At 49.2% G+C, this 15,381-nt stretch overlaps 1 protein-coding gene across 1 annotated transcript; it reads right to left on the bottom strand.

The window, feature by feature from the left end:
- Positions 1–12,150: 12,150 nt before the first annotated feature.
- On the bottom strand, positions 12,151–15,294 carry LOC137895299 (alpha-2Db adrenergic receptor-like). The gene is made up of 2 exons (XM_068740784.1): positions 14,977–15,294; positions 12,151–13,290 (listed from the first exon to the last, which is right to left on the bottom strand). Exons 1-2 carry the CDS (start codon positions 15,292–15,294, stop codon positions 12,151–12,153), a joined length of 1,458 nt encoding a protein of 485 aa, XP_068596885.1.
- Between the last annotated feature and the right edge of the window lie 87 nt (positions 15,295–15,381).

Here is a 15,381-nt window from a genome sequence, read left to right as displayed (position 1 = left end):
TGACAGAACTCAGCTGCATCCTACCCCGACCTCAGATACACCGAAGTCCAAAGCATCCGACTGGGAAAGCAGGATATTGCACTTCCTCTCAAAGCTTCCATTATAAGAAAATGGGAAAAAAATGTTTTTAAATCCAGACGGGTATCCGGATCGCTCTCAAAATTTAACGGGAACTAAGTTAGACCAAGACTTCAGATTTGTTTTTAAATCAAGATGCATCCAGCAATTTTTCCATAATCCTGCTAACAAACAGACAAACGGCATCAAAACTATCACCTCCTTGGTGGAGGCGATAAGGCTGACCATCCGCAGACATAGCTTACCTGGTCCGTGCTATACCTCTGAGAATCATTAGCCAGCAGCAGCTTCAGCTAAGTCATGTGATCTTTAGTTTCTTAATGTATTTTAAAATTACCATATTACTAGAAATAAAAAGACAGTTCTACCAGCAAATCGTGTATATTTATAATATGCACTGTGCAACTGCATGAATCTACGGTATGCATCCTGAATTAATGCAGCAACCTGCTTCTCTGACTGCATTTGAAGTCCAATGACACAGACCGACTCCCCCCCCCCCCCCCCCTCAACACTCCATCACCGGGGAATAATATCAGAACGGTTTAAGTTCAAATGTGCATGAAAAAGGGACTAAAAAACAAGGCAAAATTAATTCACCGATTATTGACGCGCACCTTTAGGCCCCCGACAGGCATGTGTGAATGTTGCATCATTTATTCTCTCACCGCTGCAATCACATATCTGCATTTATACAGCAGAATACAGAAATCTACACAAACCTTTCTCAGGGGGGGGGGGGGGATTCATCCTGTGTATGCGCAGCACAGCCGGAACAGCGTAAACGGAGCATTAAGAGCAGAGGCTCAAATCGTCGGGCTTCAGGTGGGTGTGAAAGTCATCTTAGGCCCCGAGCTGGCCGGTAATGCAGAGCTGAGCATCCTGTCAGCCTCCTGGGTTCACCTTGGCCGCCGCCGCTCTCTGCTTTCTCGTGGACCTTACTGATGATAAGGTCGTGATTTCTCTGACGCCATCCATTACCAGCCTGAAAAATAGCCTTACATTGGAAATTCCATTAAATCCGGTGGCGTCCGGTGTGATGCATGGCGGAAATAGAAGGCGCTGACATTCTCACATTACGAGGCTCGGCGTCGTGGAAGCAGATGAACGTTGCAGATGCTTATTGCCGGCAGCCTTCTGTTGTTTTGGTTTCCATTTGTAATGCTTTCGCAGCTGAAATATTTTGCTCAACGGCAGACGGGATCTCCATCCTACACCTGCCCAGGTGGGATGCTGCCGTTTACCAGTCCAGGTGACGCTGATTCAGGAGCAAAAATATTTGATTGATTTGACAGATTTTCAGTGGCTGAAACAGATAAAATGCTTTTAAAATGGATTTTGCGGTTCCCAGCAGGCTGTAATGTTTTGGGCGTGTTAATTTAACTGTCTTGCTGACAGCAGCTGGTGGAAATAATTAAATTACATTTGGGAGAGTGGCCAGGAATGATGGAAGAGCCCATTTGGTTTGAAGCAAATCTGCATAAAGGATTGAGGATTATTTCTCGACTGTTTTGGACATTGCAAAACGGAGCTTTATGAACATTTCCTGTCAATGAAACATAAACTTCCCGGCAGACTTTGACAAATCTTGGTGGATTCATTGTTCTAAGCCGAGTCTTTTCGTAAGACACTAAATCACAACAAAAGCAGCAGCAACAATACGAGTTATAACGATGGAGGGTTGAATTTACTGTTTGTAATATCCACCGTAACCTGCAGGACAAGGAAGCACAAAGCCTCTGGGGAACGGTCTCGTTAGGAAATATGAATTAATGAGACAGGAATGTGTCGAGGAGGAGAGGAGCTCAGTGCATCCTGGGAAATCCCCGAGCAGTCTAGCGGTAGCCAGGCTAAGCCAGCCTCAGTCGTTAGCTTTACGCCTCACCCTTGAGCAAAGAGACGGAGTTTGCCTCCTGGGATGAGATGGAAGATAAATCCGCAGGAGAGGAGTTTAATAACTGACCGCGCTGACTCCCCTTCTACAAGCTAGACTCCAGGGAAGATGACAAGTAACCCGAGCATGCTGGAGTTCTCGATGGGTTAATAGGGTACTACGAGCTCATTAAGGTATGCTGGAGCCTAACGATGAAGGGCTTTGTGCACAAGAAGAGGGATTTTAAATTCTGAAGTAGGACTCAGCGCAGTAAAGCTAATATGGGACGGATATGGGCTCTGCCACTCGTTCTGGTCAGTACACATGCTGCAGCATCGTAGATCCGCTGGAGAGTCTTTAGGGATTTACTGGCACAGCCTGATAATAGGGAATTACCGTAATCCCGCCTGGAAGTAACAACAAATACATGGATTCATTGTCCTGATTCTGTTTGAGACCAAATGTACCAGATTTTAAGTGAAAGAAGGCAGCCACAGAAACAGCGCCCCGATTCATCACAGTGGAGGAGGTCAAGCTAACGACATCAGTAAAGGTGACACCATCAAGCGACGTGCTCTCGAGAGATTTACGAAAATAGACTAAACATGAACGTGAAACAAAAATCGATTAGCTGAAGTTTAGCTGGTTTCACTGGTAAGTATAATTGTGTATCATCTGCATAAAGAGTCAAACGAATAGTGTTTCCTTATAATATTACACAGAATGAGTAAAAATGGTCCATGCACAGAACCCTGAGGAACTCCAGGGACTTTAAATCGGTCTGTTGCAAGAATAAACGTGCATTTTGTTTGCGTCTCAATGAGCATGTGTGTATTGCGTTACCAGCGTTTTTGTTCGCAGTAGGACGTGACGTTCTGCTTTTTAGGAAAGAAACGAAACCGATATAGAAAAGAAAAGCGTCCTCAGACTGAACATTACCTTTACATTACCTGCAAGTCAGACATCCTGGGCCCGTCTGGGTCAAAATTAGCCTCGCAGCCGAGTAGCTCGTTAGCGTTGCCGCTCGTAAACCTTGCAGAGCAGACTTAGCGATTTGATCTGCCTTCTTTGCTGTAAAGTGCAGCTTCATTAGATCTGAGAGGGAGACGCGTAATTATTCTGGCCGTTACTTTATTCGCATTAATATGTGTATGGAGGCAGATGAAAGGTGTTCTGGTGCCAATGCTGGGTTAGTTGAGCAGCTGCCGATCGGCTTTGCCCTCCGACTGATTATACTTTCAGATGTGCTGAGAATATAAACCTTCTGCTCACCGAAGAGGCCACTAAAGCTGCTCAAAGGTAAAACAAGTTCACCTCCACCTTTAGGAGTTCATGTGGTGATGGAGGGTTGTTATTTCTAAGTCGTTTCGTTATGCCGTAGCGAGCGATCGACTTCACATCCTGGATTGTTTTTCACCTTCAAACTGACGGCTGAACACGAGTCAGGTGAAGCAGGAGTTCTCCTTCATAAAATTACTTTGATATGCAGGATAAGAATAAAATAAAATAAAAAAATAGTCCCAAGGTTATGAATTAAACAGAGAAAAGTTCTGGGCCCTGAGAGCTGGAAGTTGTCTGAGAGTTTGTTTCCGACAAGTGGAGCACAGAATCTGGATGCTGCCTCTCAAGGCTCCGTTTAGACTCTGGTGACAGTCGGCGGACTCGGACCTGTCAAGGACAGCCTGAGTAATCAGACGCTTATTTTACCCCGGAACATTCCGTGCTTATGAACCGGGGCGGCGCAGACTCCTGCAGCAGTTTTCCGAGTCGGGATGTAAATCCCCTATCGATTTATTCTGTTAACGGCATGGCTGGCATCGGTAGCAAACTTAAGGGAACAGCCATTTTAGCATCTTTTGGGAGCTCTGAAAATTCAGATTCTGACTTTTGAACGGTATGAATTCAATTTATAATAATTTCTGCCCTAGTCCAAATCTCTTCCGGCTGTTTAGGAAGATGCTGCGATGCTCAAGGACGATGGAACTTATCTATCCAGGGGGGTTGAGGAATTTTTGAGTTTTGTTTTTGTATTTTGGATGTTAAAATAAGTCAGAATCTACAACCATAATTTTTTTTTTAGCATGGTTTGAATTGCTTTTCTTTGACCTTTAAGATAAATATTTGTGTTATTTTTTGCATCGAGGCAATTCTGACAAATCTTTGACCTGTGGCAGCTGCTCTCGGCTCATCCTAAGAACTAATGAATGAGTCGAGAAGAAGAGCAATGGCGGCGTTCCAACAACGCAGCTGGAAAAAAAGAAAGAAAAATCAAAGACAGGAAGAGGACAAAGCAACTCGCGGAGAGAAAAGCCTTCATGTCCAGAAGACAAGCTATTGATGTCACTAAAACCTGCAACCGAATCAACAGGCGAATTCTCTCTGAAAAAACGGAAATGTAATTTGAAATATAAACGGTTTCCATCCAGGACCAAAGAGACGATAGACTTGATGGACATCGAGTAGATGCCAAAGCCAAACTTTATCTTCAGACACTTTGGGCAAAGGTAGATTCTTAGCCTTTCTTTATTTTAAATCAAATAAAACTGTGAAATAAGAAGAGAACGAACAGAACTCTGTCTTCACACGAACCTGTCCCATGGCACAGAGACACACCGTAATTGTTATCATCTTTATGCATCATAACCCTTCACAGATTCACCAACTTCACCGGTACCAGCAGGGTCATCCACCACCGCCGCCATCACCGCAGAATGCTCGTCTTTCACAATGTCCTCCGAAAAGCTTTTTATCTCACATCATCTGTTGAAGCAAACCGTTTTGTTCGCTTCAATCACGTGTCTGTCCAAAGAAGACAAAGGAAGACGCGTCGCTGGCGGACGAGCGCCGGGAGCGCCGGGAGCGCCGGGAACGCCGGCGAGTCTCATCAGTGGTTAAATACAGTCACAAAAGACTCCTGAGTTTTCCTGTGTCTTGTGTAAACAGATTGATAAATGATAGACGGACCACTAGACATTAATTAATGTAAATTTAAAACCGTACTGTACACGATGTGTGAAGATGTTCCGAGGATGTGTTTCCATGGTAACAGTGTGCCTACAGCGACTCTCCACTGCCTGTAATTAGCATAGCATCTAAGCTATGTACGTACGCCAGAGCAATGGGGCTCCCTCCTCCTTGTTGTCTGCTCTTTAATCCCATTGAGCCGGGTCTCCATCTTGCTCCCGGCCATCCTCCCTTCATTTTCCCCCGGCAGGCTGAGATGTCTGACAGATGAGGAGGTGGAGCTTTGGGATGGCCAGGAGCCAAAGTTCCTTCTGGATCCATCAGCAGCAGCGAGCTGCCACATAGTGAGAAATCCAACAGCAGACAGGAAACACAAGAATCTGACTCAAGGATCTGAACGATCTCCGTTGTCACGGCGCGACCTTCGGTACAATGATATCTTTTTATCTTTCAAATGAACAGCTACACATACAACGAGCAGCAGTGAAATAAAAAGCGTTGATTAAAGTGCAACAGAAACTGAATAGGATTTACATTCTCTCAAATCCAGGGAAATCCCAGACGTGTCCTGCGTGGGAAGCTTTTCCTGCCGGGTTCACTGAGCCGCTGGGTCACCAGTAGGATTAACTGGGAGCTATCCTTCACCGATGCGTTGTCCCATTACTCCCAGAACATTCAAAAGTGGTGGAGCAGCCGTCGCTCAGCTCCCTCATCCACTTGTTTTAGTCTTTCCCTGTTCCTCGATGATGTCATTCTCCTGCCTCCTGTGAAGGCCGGTACCCGCCCAGTTCCTCCTGGATGGGCACCTCCCTCCCATCCACTAGAACCTTGCTCTCCACCATGGGAGGGGCATCCCTGAGATTCCTCTGGAGCTCCAGGTCCATTCAGGATGGATCGCTCTCTCTTGTCGGCGTTCTCTGCTTCAGTCCAGCTTCAGGAACCGTCTCACGGTAACGAAGCTACCGTGGAGATTCACGAGCGTTGCCTGGGAAACACGAACTTATCCTACAGCCTGGGGGGGGGGGGTCACGGCGGGGTCGGTTTCATCGGCAAACTCAACTCAAAAGCGGAGACAATTATCTCCAAAATTAAACACCCACATGGATTTGGTTTGAGATCCGTGTTGTGACGTCTGCCTGGACTTGAATATAATAAGGTCCCACAAAAAAGCCGACAATCTCAACAGCAATGTCCCTTTCCAAAAACTACACGGTCCTTGTCGCGGGCCATTTAATGTAAAGGACTGTTTTCTCTCTGTGCCAGCGTGCACTTTACCCGTGGATGAGAGTCTAGTGCACATTACAGCCGAGCCATGGAGGACGCCATTAGTCGTTAAGCGCCACTCTGTCCAGATTCAACCTGAGAGGTGATACGGTACGGATCAAATGAAGGGAAACTCATGGATCCAACATGGCGACGCACAAACAGGATCTAAAGACGTTGGTTTGTCATTCACAGTCATAAATGCTCACTATCTCCGTGAGGGATGGAACGCCGTCTGTGTGTCTTTGGCCGTTTTGTGGATCCCAAGAATGTAAAAGTATTTGTCACTTGTTGCCCTTTTTGACTTTAGTCATTTCAGGCTCTTAATTTATTCGTTTTCAAGTTATTTTTGCACATTTTCCCCGTCAGAATTTATCCTCATGTCACTTTCACTTTATTCTACTTTGTGCTGCGTTCCCTCCTGACCTACTTTCACGTTGACAGAACTCGTTTCCTTTCCATTTGGATGCTTTTGAAGCCGCTGTAAAAGGAACGGTCCAGCGACAGATGGGCCTCCACTGCCTTCATCTTCCTGCAATAACTACATTCTATCGGGCTAATACAGAATCCAAGACAGAGTGCTGTAGGTGCAGAAGTAGATGAAATAAAAAGAAGAAGAATGAAAGAGTGTGTTTGTGGCAATCATTCCTGAAAACCGCCTGAGATCGGGCTGCAGGAAGCTGATGGTCCAGATTCTGTCATCAATATGGTGATATGAGAGAAAATTGATTCTAGAAACTGCAATGCTTCAGCGCATAAAATGTGATGACAGATAAGAATATGCCCAAATATAATATAATTCTTGTTTCCCCAACAAACGGATTATAACTGTCCCATAAAATGTCGGAATGCCGATGAAAGAGGAAACGGATTCCTTTAACGTCTAATGGAATCAGGTCTCGGAACATTTCCCGTCCTTCCAGCTGATGGAAATGCATTCAGTGTTTCAGATTATGTTTGCATAATCCTGTCGGAATAACAACCGTAGCGGAGGAGGTGGCAGCTCTTCATTGGCACACCTGAATACCTGAACGCACGCTCCCACCCCGCTCAACGCCAACGGCCGGCCTGCATCCGAGCCGAGGACGGAGACTCCGGAGAGCAGCTTTGGCAGAGAAACAGAAGCCTCAGGTACAGGAGAGAAAATGTTCTTCAGGGTTGGCGTCCTGGGGGGGTTGTTAGATAATGTGAACGCTGGAAAAGGAAGGGCAGCACAAAAAGATCAAAGTGAGCAGGAGGATGAGGATCATCAAACCGCTCCTCCTCAGGGTCCCTCTTTCTCTGATGCTGCGGTTCTGAGATGCTCGTTGAACGTTCCACTTCGGTCGGCCATCACCGGACCCCCCCCCCCCCTCCGGGATCTTTCCACCTGCAGGACCCTGGGATTTGGGTTTATTTATTCACTGTCTTGATGCTGCGGCGGTGTTCTGTCTCCTGGGTGCCTCCCCTTGGAGGCATTCTGGGCACGTTTGACTGGGAGGATGCTCCCGGGACCCGGGTCTTGTTGGAGGGATTATATCTCATTTGACCTTTGGATGTCTCGGGGGGGGGGGGGGGGGGGACCGCGAGAGAAGCAGGAAAAATGAATCGGTGGAGCTCGATCCTTCACAGATTAGAAAAAAAAAAGAATTTGGTGGAATGGATCCGGATAAGAAGGAGCGATCCAGGAATTGTCTTTCGTTTCCCACGACACTTTGAGGAGGCGTGCGGCTCGGCCCGTTCTCTCTCTGCGTCCTGAGCGTCCCAGGCTCTTAATAACAAACATCGGGTTTGCTGTAAATCCACATTGTGTGTTTCATCTAAACACAAATCCGTGCAGAGAGGATCAGTTGCTGCTTTGTTTTCATGTTTGATTTATTGTGTTGTCGAGAAGCTGCATGTTCCGACCTCCTGCAGCGGAACCATTAACTCCATCATTATCATCATCATCATCATCATCATCAAGTCCTTACAATCCGGTTACATCAACACATTCAGAACCGCGAGGTCACGGTGAGGTGAGAAGCCTGAGATCCCCCCCCCCCCCCTCATCTGTAAACTATTTACCAACATGCCCCCCCCTTTGGCTGTCGGCGCCGCCAGGAGAACTGGAACGAGGACTTGTTTGATCATCTGGGTAATATGAATTTCAAAGCGGTCGCCGTCATACTTGTCTCCTCGATTCAGGGAGGAGCCTCCACCTGTCACCCGTTAACAATGTGAGAAAATGCTCGGCTAAAAGTCAGATGATTGGCTGCAAACGCGCACCGGGGGGGGGGGGGGCTGGGAGATGGATGAATGGCCTCCTGCGGTTCCTCTTTGGCTTTTACTTCCTTGATTTCTCTGCACTCAGGTTTTACTTTGGGAAATGAAAATTAAATATAGACGACAGAAGGAAATAACAAACGAAGAGAGAGACCAAAGGCGGAAAGTGAGAGAGGTAAAAATTAAAAACAAGGCAGAAATGGGTGACAGCGTTCCCGTCATCTCCGATTGGAATCAGGTATCTGTGTGTGTGTGTGTGTGTGTGTTCTTTCTTTTCATCTTGTGTTTCATACCGGCTGTGAAAGTCAAGACTCTCCACACGCAAACACGGAACGCTGAGCTTCTAACCTCTGTCGACTTTGTCGAGACGAGTCTTTGAGCTTCCGGCGAGGACGCCTGCTGTCCTCCGACCTCGCCTCATTCCAGCCACGTCTAACTGGAGGGATTATTACCTAATCTGGCCTGGGAACACCTCCAATCCCAAGAAGAAATGGGGGGGGGGCACACAAATTGTAATTATTGCCTCATTTACTTTACAACATGTTAGCAGGGCTCCCTAAAACCGAACGTCATTTCATCAGCGGGCCCAAGGCCCCGCCCCTACAGAGCCGTTGCCATGGTAGATAGGCCCGCCCATTCTAGGAGAAATCCTCATTAATTGCGATCTGTTGATTCATAAACTGTCGACGTCGACGTTTCAGTCGAAGGACATTCTGAAGACGTTTTACGAAACAAAACAAACAGAGTCTTTGATCTAAATGCGCGTCTTTCACTTCTAGTACATGCTTCTTTCTCTTTTCTTCTGTTGTGCGGGAACAGGAATATTCCCCGGGGGGGGGGGGGGCGCTTGCTCCCTGCCGGTCAACTCATTTATCTCACTTTCGAAAACATTTGGACCGTTTGGACCAGAGACGCTGCGGGACGGAAAGTGGCGACCTTTGTGAAGCAGGAAGGTCGCTGGGAGTCAATGTTTTCCTTCGTGTTGTCGTCCATTTCCTCTGTTTGTTTGTACGAAACACCCGAATCACCAAAACTGTGGTGTTTCTTTTTAACCGCCGGACAGCTAAACGATGCTATTTGCTAATGCGGTCAAACAAAATTGCACTTTTATTTAAACTTTTGGCTTCAAAAATTCTTTTTTTTTCTCTCCAACAACTTTCAACACCAGAAGAAACAAATAATTCACTAAAAACGAGACTTATTTGCACGACAAAGAACAGAACGAGCTAACGATATGCAGACCGCCTGTTTGACACTGTTCAGAGCGAGGCCGTTATTTCCACCAGCGTTTTGTGGACTCTCGTATTGTCGGGAGGATCGCGTTATGTCTGTGTCAATTTTCCGGGGGGGGGATGTGACGCCTCCTCGGCGTCTCCTGCCGCTCTGATTTGTGTCTCTGCGGTTGCAGGCTTGTCAGAGGCAATCATCGGGATGGGACGCACCTGGGCTCAGTTCTCGGCTCCCCCCCCCCCCCCCCCCTACTCTCGCCTCTGCACCGTGGGTTTGATTTTCTTTGTGTTTACAACACGACACGTCCGTTCCCTGCTAGGCAGACCCTCTTTCATCAGACAGATCTATATCCCCCCCAAGGGATTTTACTGGGTGAGTATTCGGAAAAGAATGAATCATCCTGAAACTTTTAAATGTGCGCTTCTCGAATTCCATCCGGCTGATTTGTTTTGTGAAACGAGTTTTATGCAGAATGAATCTTATGCGGCGCTTTGCACGACCGCCCGACCTTTCTAAGCCCAAACTGACCAACTAGGGACCCCCCACCGGTAAGCGTGAGATATCTCGTTACAGATTGTGGCTTGAATCATCATACATTTACCGCTTATACTAAACATGCTCCAAACATGTGGATCCCCCCAACGGGGTGTCCCCAGAAGAGCCTCCCGGGGGGGGGGGGGGGGGGGGGTTTGGGGGGCCTGCAGCCCTTTGTGGACTTCACTGGCGCCGACTTCCCTTCCGTTTGAGTGATGTCATCAATACGCCGATGACCTACTTGGCGCCCCCCCTCCAGCAGAGGGGCCGATTAGCCAGCGCCACCGTGGACCCGGAAGACAAGCAGGTTGTCCTCGCTTGGCTTCGTGGCCCAACAGCGTCACCCTCTTTGTTGTTACGGTGACGACAACTTTAAAGTAGCTGTCAAACTCTGTTGCATAGCAACCAGGATGATGTAACGTCGCTGGTGGCCTTGGATTCGTCACTCCTTCTCCCGCCGCCAACACTCGCGTCTGGTTTGTGTTTTTAAAGATAAAAGCATGTCACCTGATTATCGTCTCAGTGTCTCCTCAAATTTAAAGCGCCGGAGGACTTTTCTTTTCTCTTCTTTTTTTAAACTCTGCCTTCAATCAGCGGTGATCTATGAAGCTTTCGCTTTGGGTCCTGCTCCGTCCTACGTCGTGTTCGGCTTCAGAACCGGGTCTAATCGCGTCGGACTGATTTCTGGCGAAGATGGAGAATCGGCCTGTCGGAGGTTGAGTATTCAAATTCTGGCTGTGGTTGCCCCCCCCCCCCCTCCCTCCATCTTTTCTTTAGTGCTGTCTCTCTGTATGAAGCGACTCGGCCCATCTGTTAGCGGCACATTAATTTTGGATGTCCCCTGGGGGGAGGCAGGGGGGGGGGCAGCTTCGGCAGCTCATCGCCGTAGCCTGAAAAACTAATTCAGCATTGCGCTAGAAGTCAATGTTTAAACGGCGAGTGCTTAATTACTTTCCCCCAAAAGGCCGTCTCTTGTCTTCTCGTCCATCAGACGAGACGACTGCGGAGTCGGTCGGCCCCTTGGCGCCGATCCGTCGGAAGGTCGATCGTCGCCTCGCAGCCATTTTTCCTCCTCATTGAAATTCAAACGTGACAATGTTAAGCTTCTGTGGCGTCACGGACGCAGAATTTACGGCACCTGCTGTCGCCGCGGCGGCGAGCCGTCCCCCCCCTTCCCCCCCCCTCTGGCTTGTTAGGGATAGAAACGCATGAATTAGTCAGTAGTTGAATAATAAATCAATGCTCAGGCTGTAAGACAAGCCCTTTAATGTCAGCATGACAGCACAGTGGAGAACAGGATTAAAACTGTGTGCACACTCATTCGGGTTTGCCCGCGTGTCGGCTTCCACCGGCGCTGATCCGGTCCGTCGGGGTCCTGAGTCACATCCGTTAAGCGCCGTTACTCGCTTTTGTGCTCTACAGGTTGAAGGTTTAGTCGCTGTGACCTGTTTATTAGATTATTAACATTTCTGTCAATGCGGTCCAGAGAAATCTCCGCCGCATCGTTTTCAGACGAAAACGAGCCGAACGACAGAAACAAGGCCCGATGTCAGTTTGAGAAACACATCCGGACGACAAACATGGTCCGACTGGCAATTCCCAGCTCCCAAGACGGCAATCCGGAATTCTGACCGACGTGAAGTTGGACGATATTTGAAGAATGCAATATAATATATATATTGGTTTCTGTGAGCTCCAGCTATCCGGAGGAGCCGCCAGAGGAGCCGGGCAGGTGTTGTTTTGCACCTGTAAACAGGTGGGGCATCGATTTGGACCTGAGTTTTTGCCCTGAAAACAATTTGGAATGTAGTTTCTCCTATTTGGGGATTCGAATAAAGAGATTCTGTTCAGGTTTTCGCTGTCAAAGCTAAACGTATCCCTCGTCTTCATTAGATTCGGTCACGGTTTTGTCGTCTCCGTCGTCGACACGTCAAAGGTCTCGTTAAAACGAACGCCGGTCGCGTTCACGCCCGCTTATGAGACTCAAACAAAATCTTCTTGAAGGCCCTCCGGAAGTCCCGGTTGAAGATGGTGTAGATGATGGGATTCAGGCAGCTGTTGCAGTACCCGATCCAAAAGAACAGGTTGAAGAGCGTGTCGGGAATCGTACAGTTCTCCCTGCAGACGGCGTGCAGACTGTAGGTGAAGAAGAAGGGGAACCAGCAGAGGACAAAAACCCCCATCACCACGGCCAGGACGAAGGTGAAGCGCTTCTCCCTCATCTGCGCCACCTTGTTTTTGGAAAGAGACGCCCGCCGACTGCGGAGAGGCAGCGGGGACGGGAGCAGGAAGTGGTGGGAGCACTGGTCGGATGAGGCCCAGGATATGGAGGCGCAGGAAGGGGGAGGCGGCTTCAGCCTGTTGGACGTTCCCTCCGGGTCCTTCCCTTCCGCCGTCATGGCGCTCCCGCCGGCTCTCCTGTGGAAACGGAGCGCTGAGGAGAAGGAGGTTCTGGTTTTGGCTTCGCAGCGCCTCTCCTCCAAGTCGATTTCATCCAGCTCTCCTCTCCGGTGGCTGCTGCTGGTGCTCTCCACGTTGGAAGAGCTGTGCCGGTTTCCCGGCCGCAGGCTGTCCGGCTCGTACTGGGGTTTATCGCAGCCGCCTCCCCTTTTGGCGTTGCCGACAAAGCAGGTCTCCGACTGCGACGGCTGCCGCTCCAGAACGTTCTTTGCCACGAACACGGTGGAGGCTCGCTGCTTGGCGACCCGGTAGATCTTGCAATAAACCAGGATCATGATGACTCCTGGGGCGAAGAAGGACACGAGGCAGGAGGAGAGGATGTACCACGTCTGGTTGATGAGGAGACACTCCTGCCGGTTGCTCACGCGCTGCTCCTCGTCCTCAAAGTCCTCCTCTTCCATGTCACGAGGAGTCATGAGGAGCGGCGGGGAGGAGATGACGACAGAGATGAGCCAAACGATGCTGATCATCGCTTTGATCCGCTTGGGCGTCCGTTTCCGGTTGTAGCTGACGGCTTTGGTGACGGACCAGTACCGGTCGAGGCTGATGGCGCACAGGTGGACGATGGAAGACGTGCAAAAGAGGACATCCAGAGCCAGGTAGAAGGAGCACCAAGTGGAGCCAAAGTACCAGTAGCCCATGACCTGAGGAGAAGAGAAAGCAATTAAGAGATGTTGATGGCTCGTTACGCGGCGCTAATGACCTGCAGAGGGCAGCGTCCGGCCTGGACAGAGACACCCGATTCGGTCAATATCTCATTACAGCCAGTTCGGTTCGGAGGGAATTCGGCCCAGTGGTGTCAGACGAGCGTCTTTTCACAGCCGTGAGGAACAGGAGTCGCCGTCGCGTCGCGTTCTCTGCACAGGAGATGACGAAAGCGCGTCTTCGCCGCTTGTATTTACGACCAGTTTACAGTTATGGCTCCAGACGGGGAGGTCACGCCTCCACCGGCGAAGGTTAATGGCTCTGTCGGATTACAGACCCATTCGATTCGGGAGTGGAACATGAGACGAGGCCGTTTCAACTTTCTGAAAGGAATCCTCTTTAGCGAATCTCATGAAAGTGGAACTTTTCCTACTGTTTTTTATTTGTTTTTAATACCAATTTGCTCGATTCAGGGTCAACCAGAAGCCAGATCCATGAACGAAATGCTACCACCGATGATCATTTCATCTTCAGCCTCTCTATCGCCGTAGAAACGGCCTGACCGCGAGGATGCCACTGGTGTCCACTGCAGCCGATGTGCAGCGGAATCCAGAGAGCGGGCGAGCAGATGCTTTTGAGGAGGAGAGCGAGAGGCTGTGCAGCGTTTTAATTGCAGCTTTTTGTGGGGCAATGGCGGCTCCTTCTGCACCGAGGTGCGTGTGTGTGTGTGTGCGTGTGTGTGTGTGGGATGAAGCGGCAGGGCGTGCGATGTGAAGAAGACTTCATACAAAACGAGGATGCTAACGACACAAGCGGCATCTGCACGAGCGATAAAGAGCGACGCCAAAGTCAAAGGAATCTCGCTTAGCATCGATTTTAAACTCCCCGAAATTGTTCTTTGAAAGCTTTGAATGACTTTGCTCCTCCTTACATGAAAGATTTCCTCCTCCTTCTATGCTCCAGTCAGATCACTCATCTCTAAGGCTTTTCTTTTACATGTTCCACACGTGTTCCACAAAACACCTCCAGTTTCCTGTCCCTGAATCACCTTTTTTAGTTTAGACTTATGTAGACAAATCCGATCTGGCTCTGATTCCGGGCCGCATATGAAAAGCTGCGATCGCTTTAGAAGCGTCGCTCTTCAAGTCTGGAATCCTGCAGAGAGCATCAAAGCTGCAAGCAGAGGAAAGATGTGAAGCAGGACCGAGCACGTCAGAAAACACCAGACTGCCTTCGCTGCGAGGCAAAAACGTGGATCAACAAAAGGTTGTCGGACAGAGCAACCGGGGATGAACCAAAGGAAACGCAGGTGTGAAGAAGGAGGTGGAGGAAAACGTCAGGGAGGATCTGAGCGACTTCGCTCGAGCAGACGGCCTCGCCGTGTTTCACTGGTCTCTCTGCATTCAGCAGAACAACGGCCTGACAACATCTGGATGAACCTTGTTTGAAATGTTAAATCTGATGCCTGGAACGACCTAAAGTTCTGCCCGGGGTTTCCCCCAATCTGGATTCTTCTCATATTCCACGTCAAGAGTTAGAAGCTTGAAACAATCATTCCTGCTTATTCACAAACGCGCTGTTGTTGTTGTTGTTGTTGTGGGAGGGGTTAGGGCGGGGCCAAGGACGCATCCTTGCATGGAGCTGCAGCTATGTGCGATTGCAATTTGCCCTTTAAATGTCCTCACCTCATTGGCTAGGGAGAAGGGGATGACCAGCGTCGCCACCAGTATGTCCGCAGAAGCCAACGATACCAGGAAGAGGTTCTGGGGCGCCCTCAGGGCCCGGCTGGTGAACACCGCCACCACCACCAGCACGTTGCCCACCACGGTGCCCAGAATGATGACCGTCACCACCAGCACGATGAACACCGACGCCACCTGCGAGTGTGGAGGTAGAGGAGACCTCGGCGAGGAAGAAGACGTCTGATTTCCCAGGGAGCAGTTTTGCGGTAAAGAGGCCGGCGCCGTGGCCAAAACAGACGTGAATACATCCGAATAGTCCATCCTGGTTAAACGACTGGCATGATGATGATCCCGCTAGTCTGCGTCACCGGAACGTCTTCATGTCCTCCACGAAATAACACCGGAGCA

Source organism: Brachionichthys hirsutus, chromosome 1 (genome assembly GCF_040956055.1).
Source record: "Brachionichthys hirsutus isolate HB-005 chromosome 1, CSIRO-AGI_Bhir_v1, whole genome shotgun sequence".
NCBI classification, from domain to species: Eukaryota; Metazoa; Chordata; class Actinopteri; order Lophiiformes; family Brachionichthyidae; genus Brachionichthys; species Brachionichthys hirsutus.
Note: the sequence above shows the minus strand (reverse complement) of the source record. Positions and strands in the feature narration are given on the sequence as shown.

What these genes read in the sequence shown, in the direction of transcription:
- LOC137895299 (XM_068740784.1), bottom strand. Translation starts at nt 15,294, where the DNA reads ATGGACTATTCGGATGTATTCACGTCTGTTTTGGCCACGGCGCCGGCC. An exon ending in CCTTCTCCCTAGCCAATGAG is followed by an intron (nt 13,291 to 14,976) that starts GTGAGGACATTT and finishes TCTTCTCCTCAG; the next exon opens with GTCATGGGCTACTGGTACTT.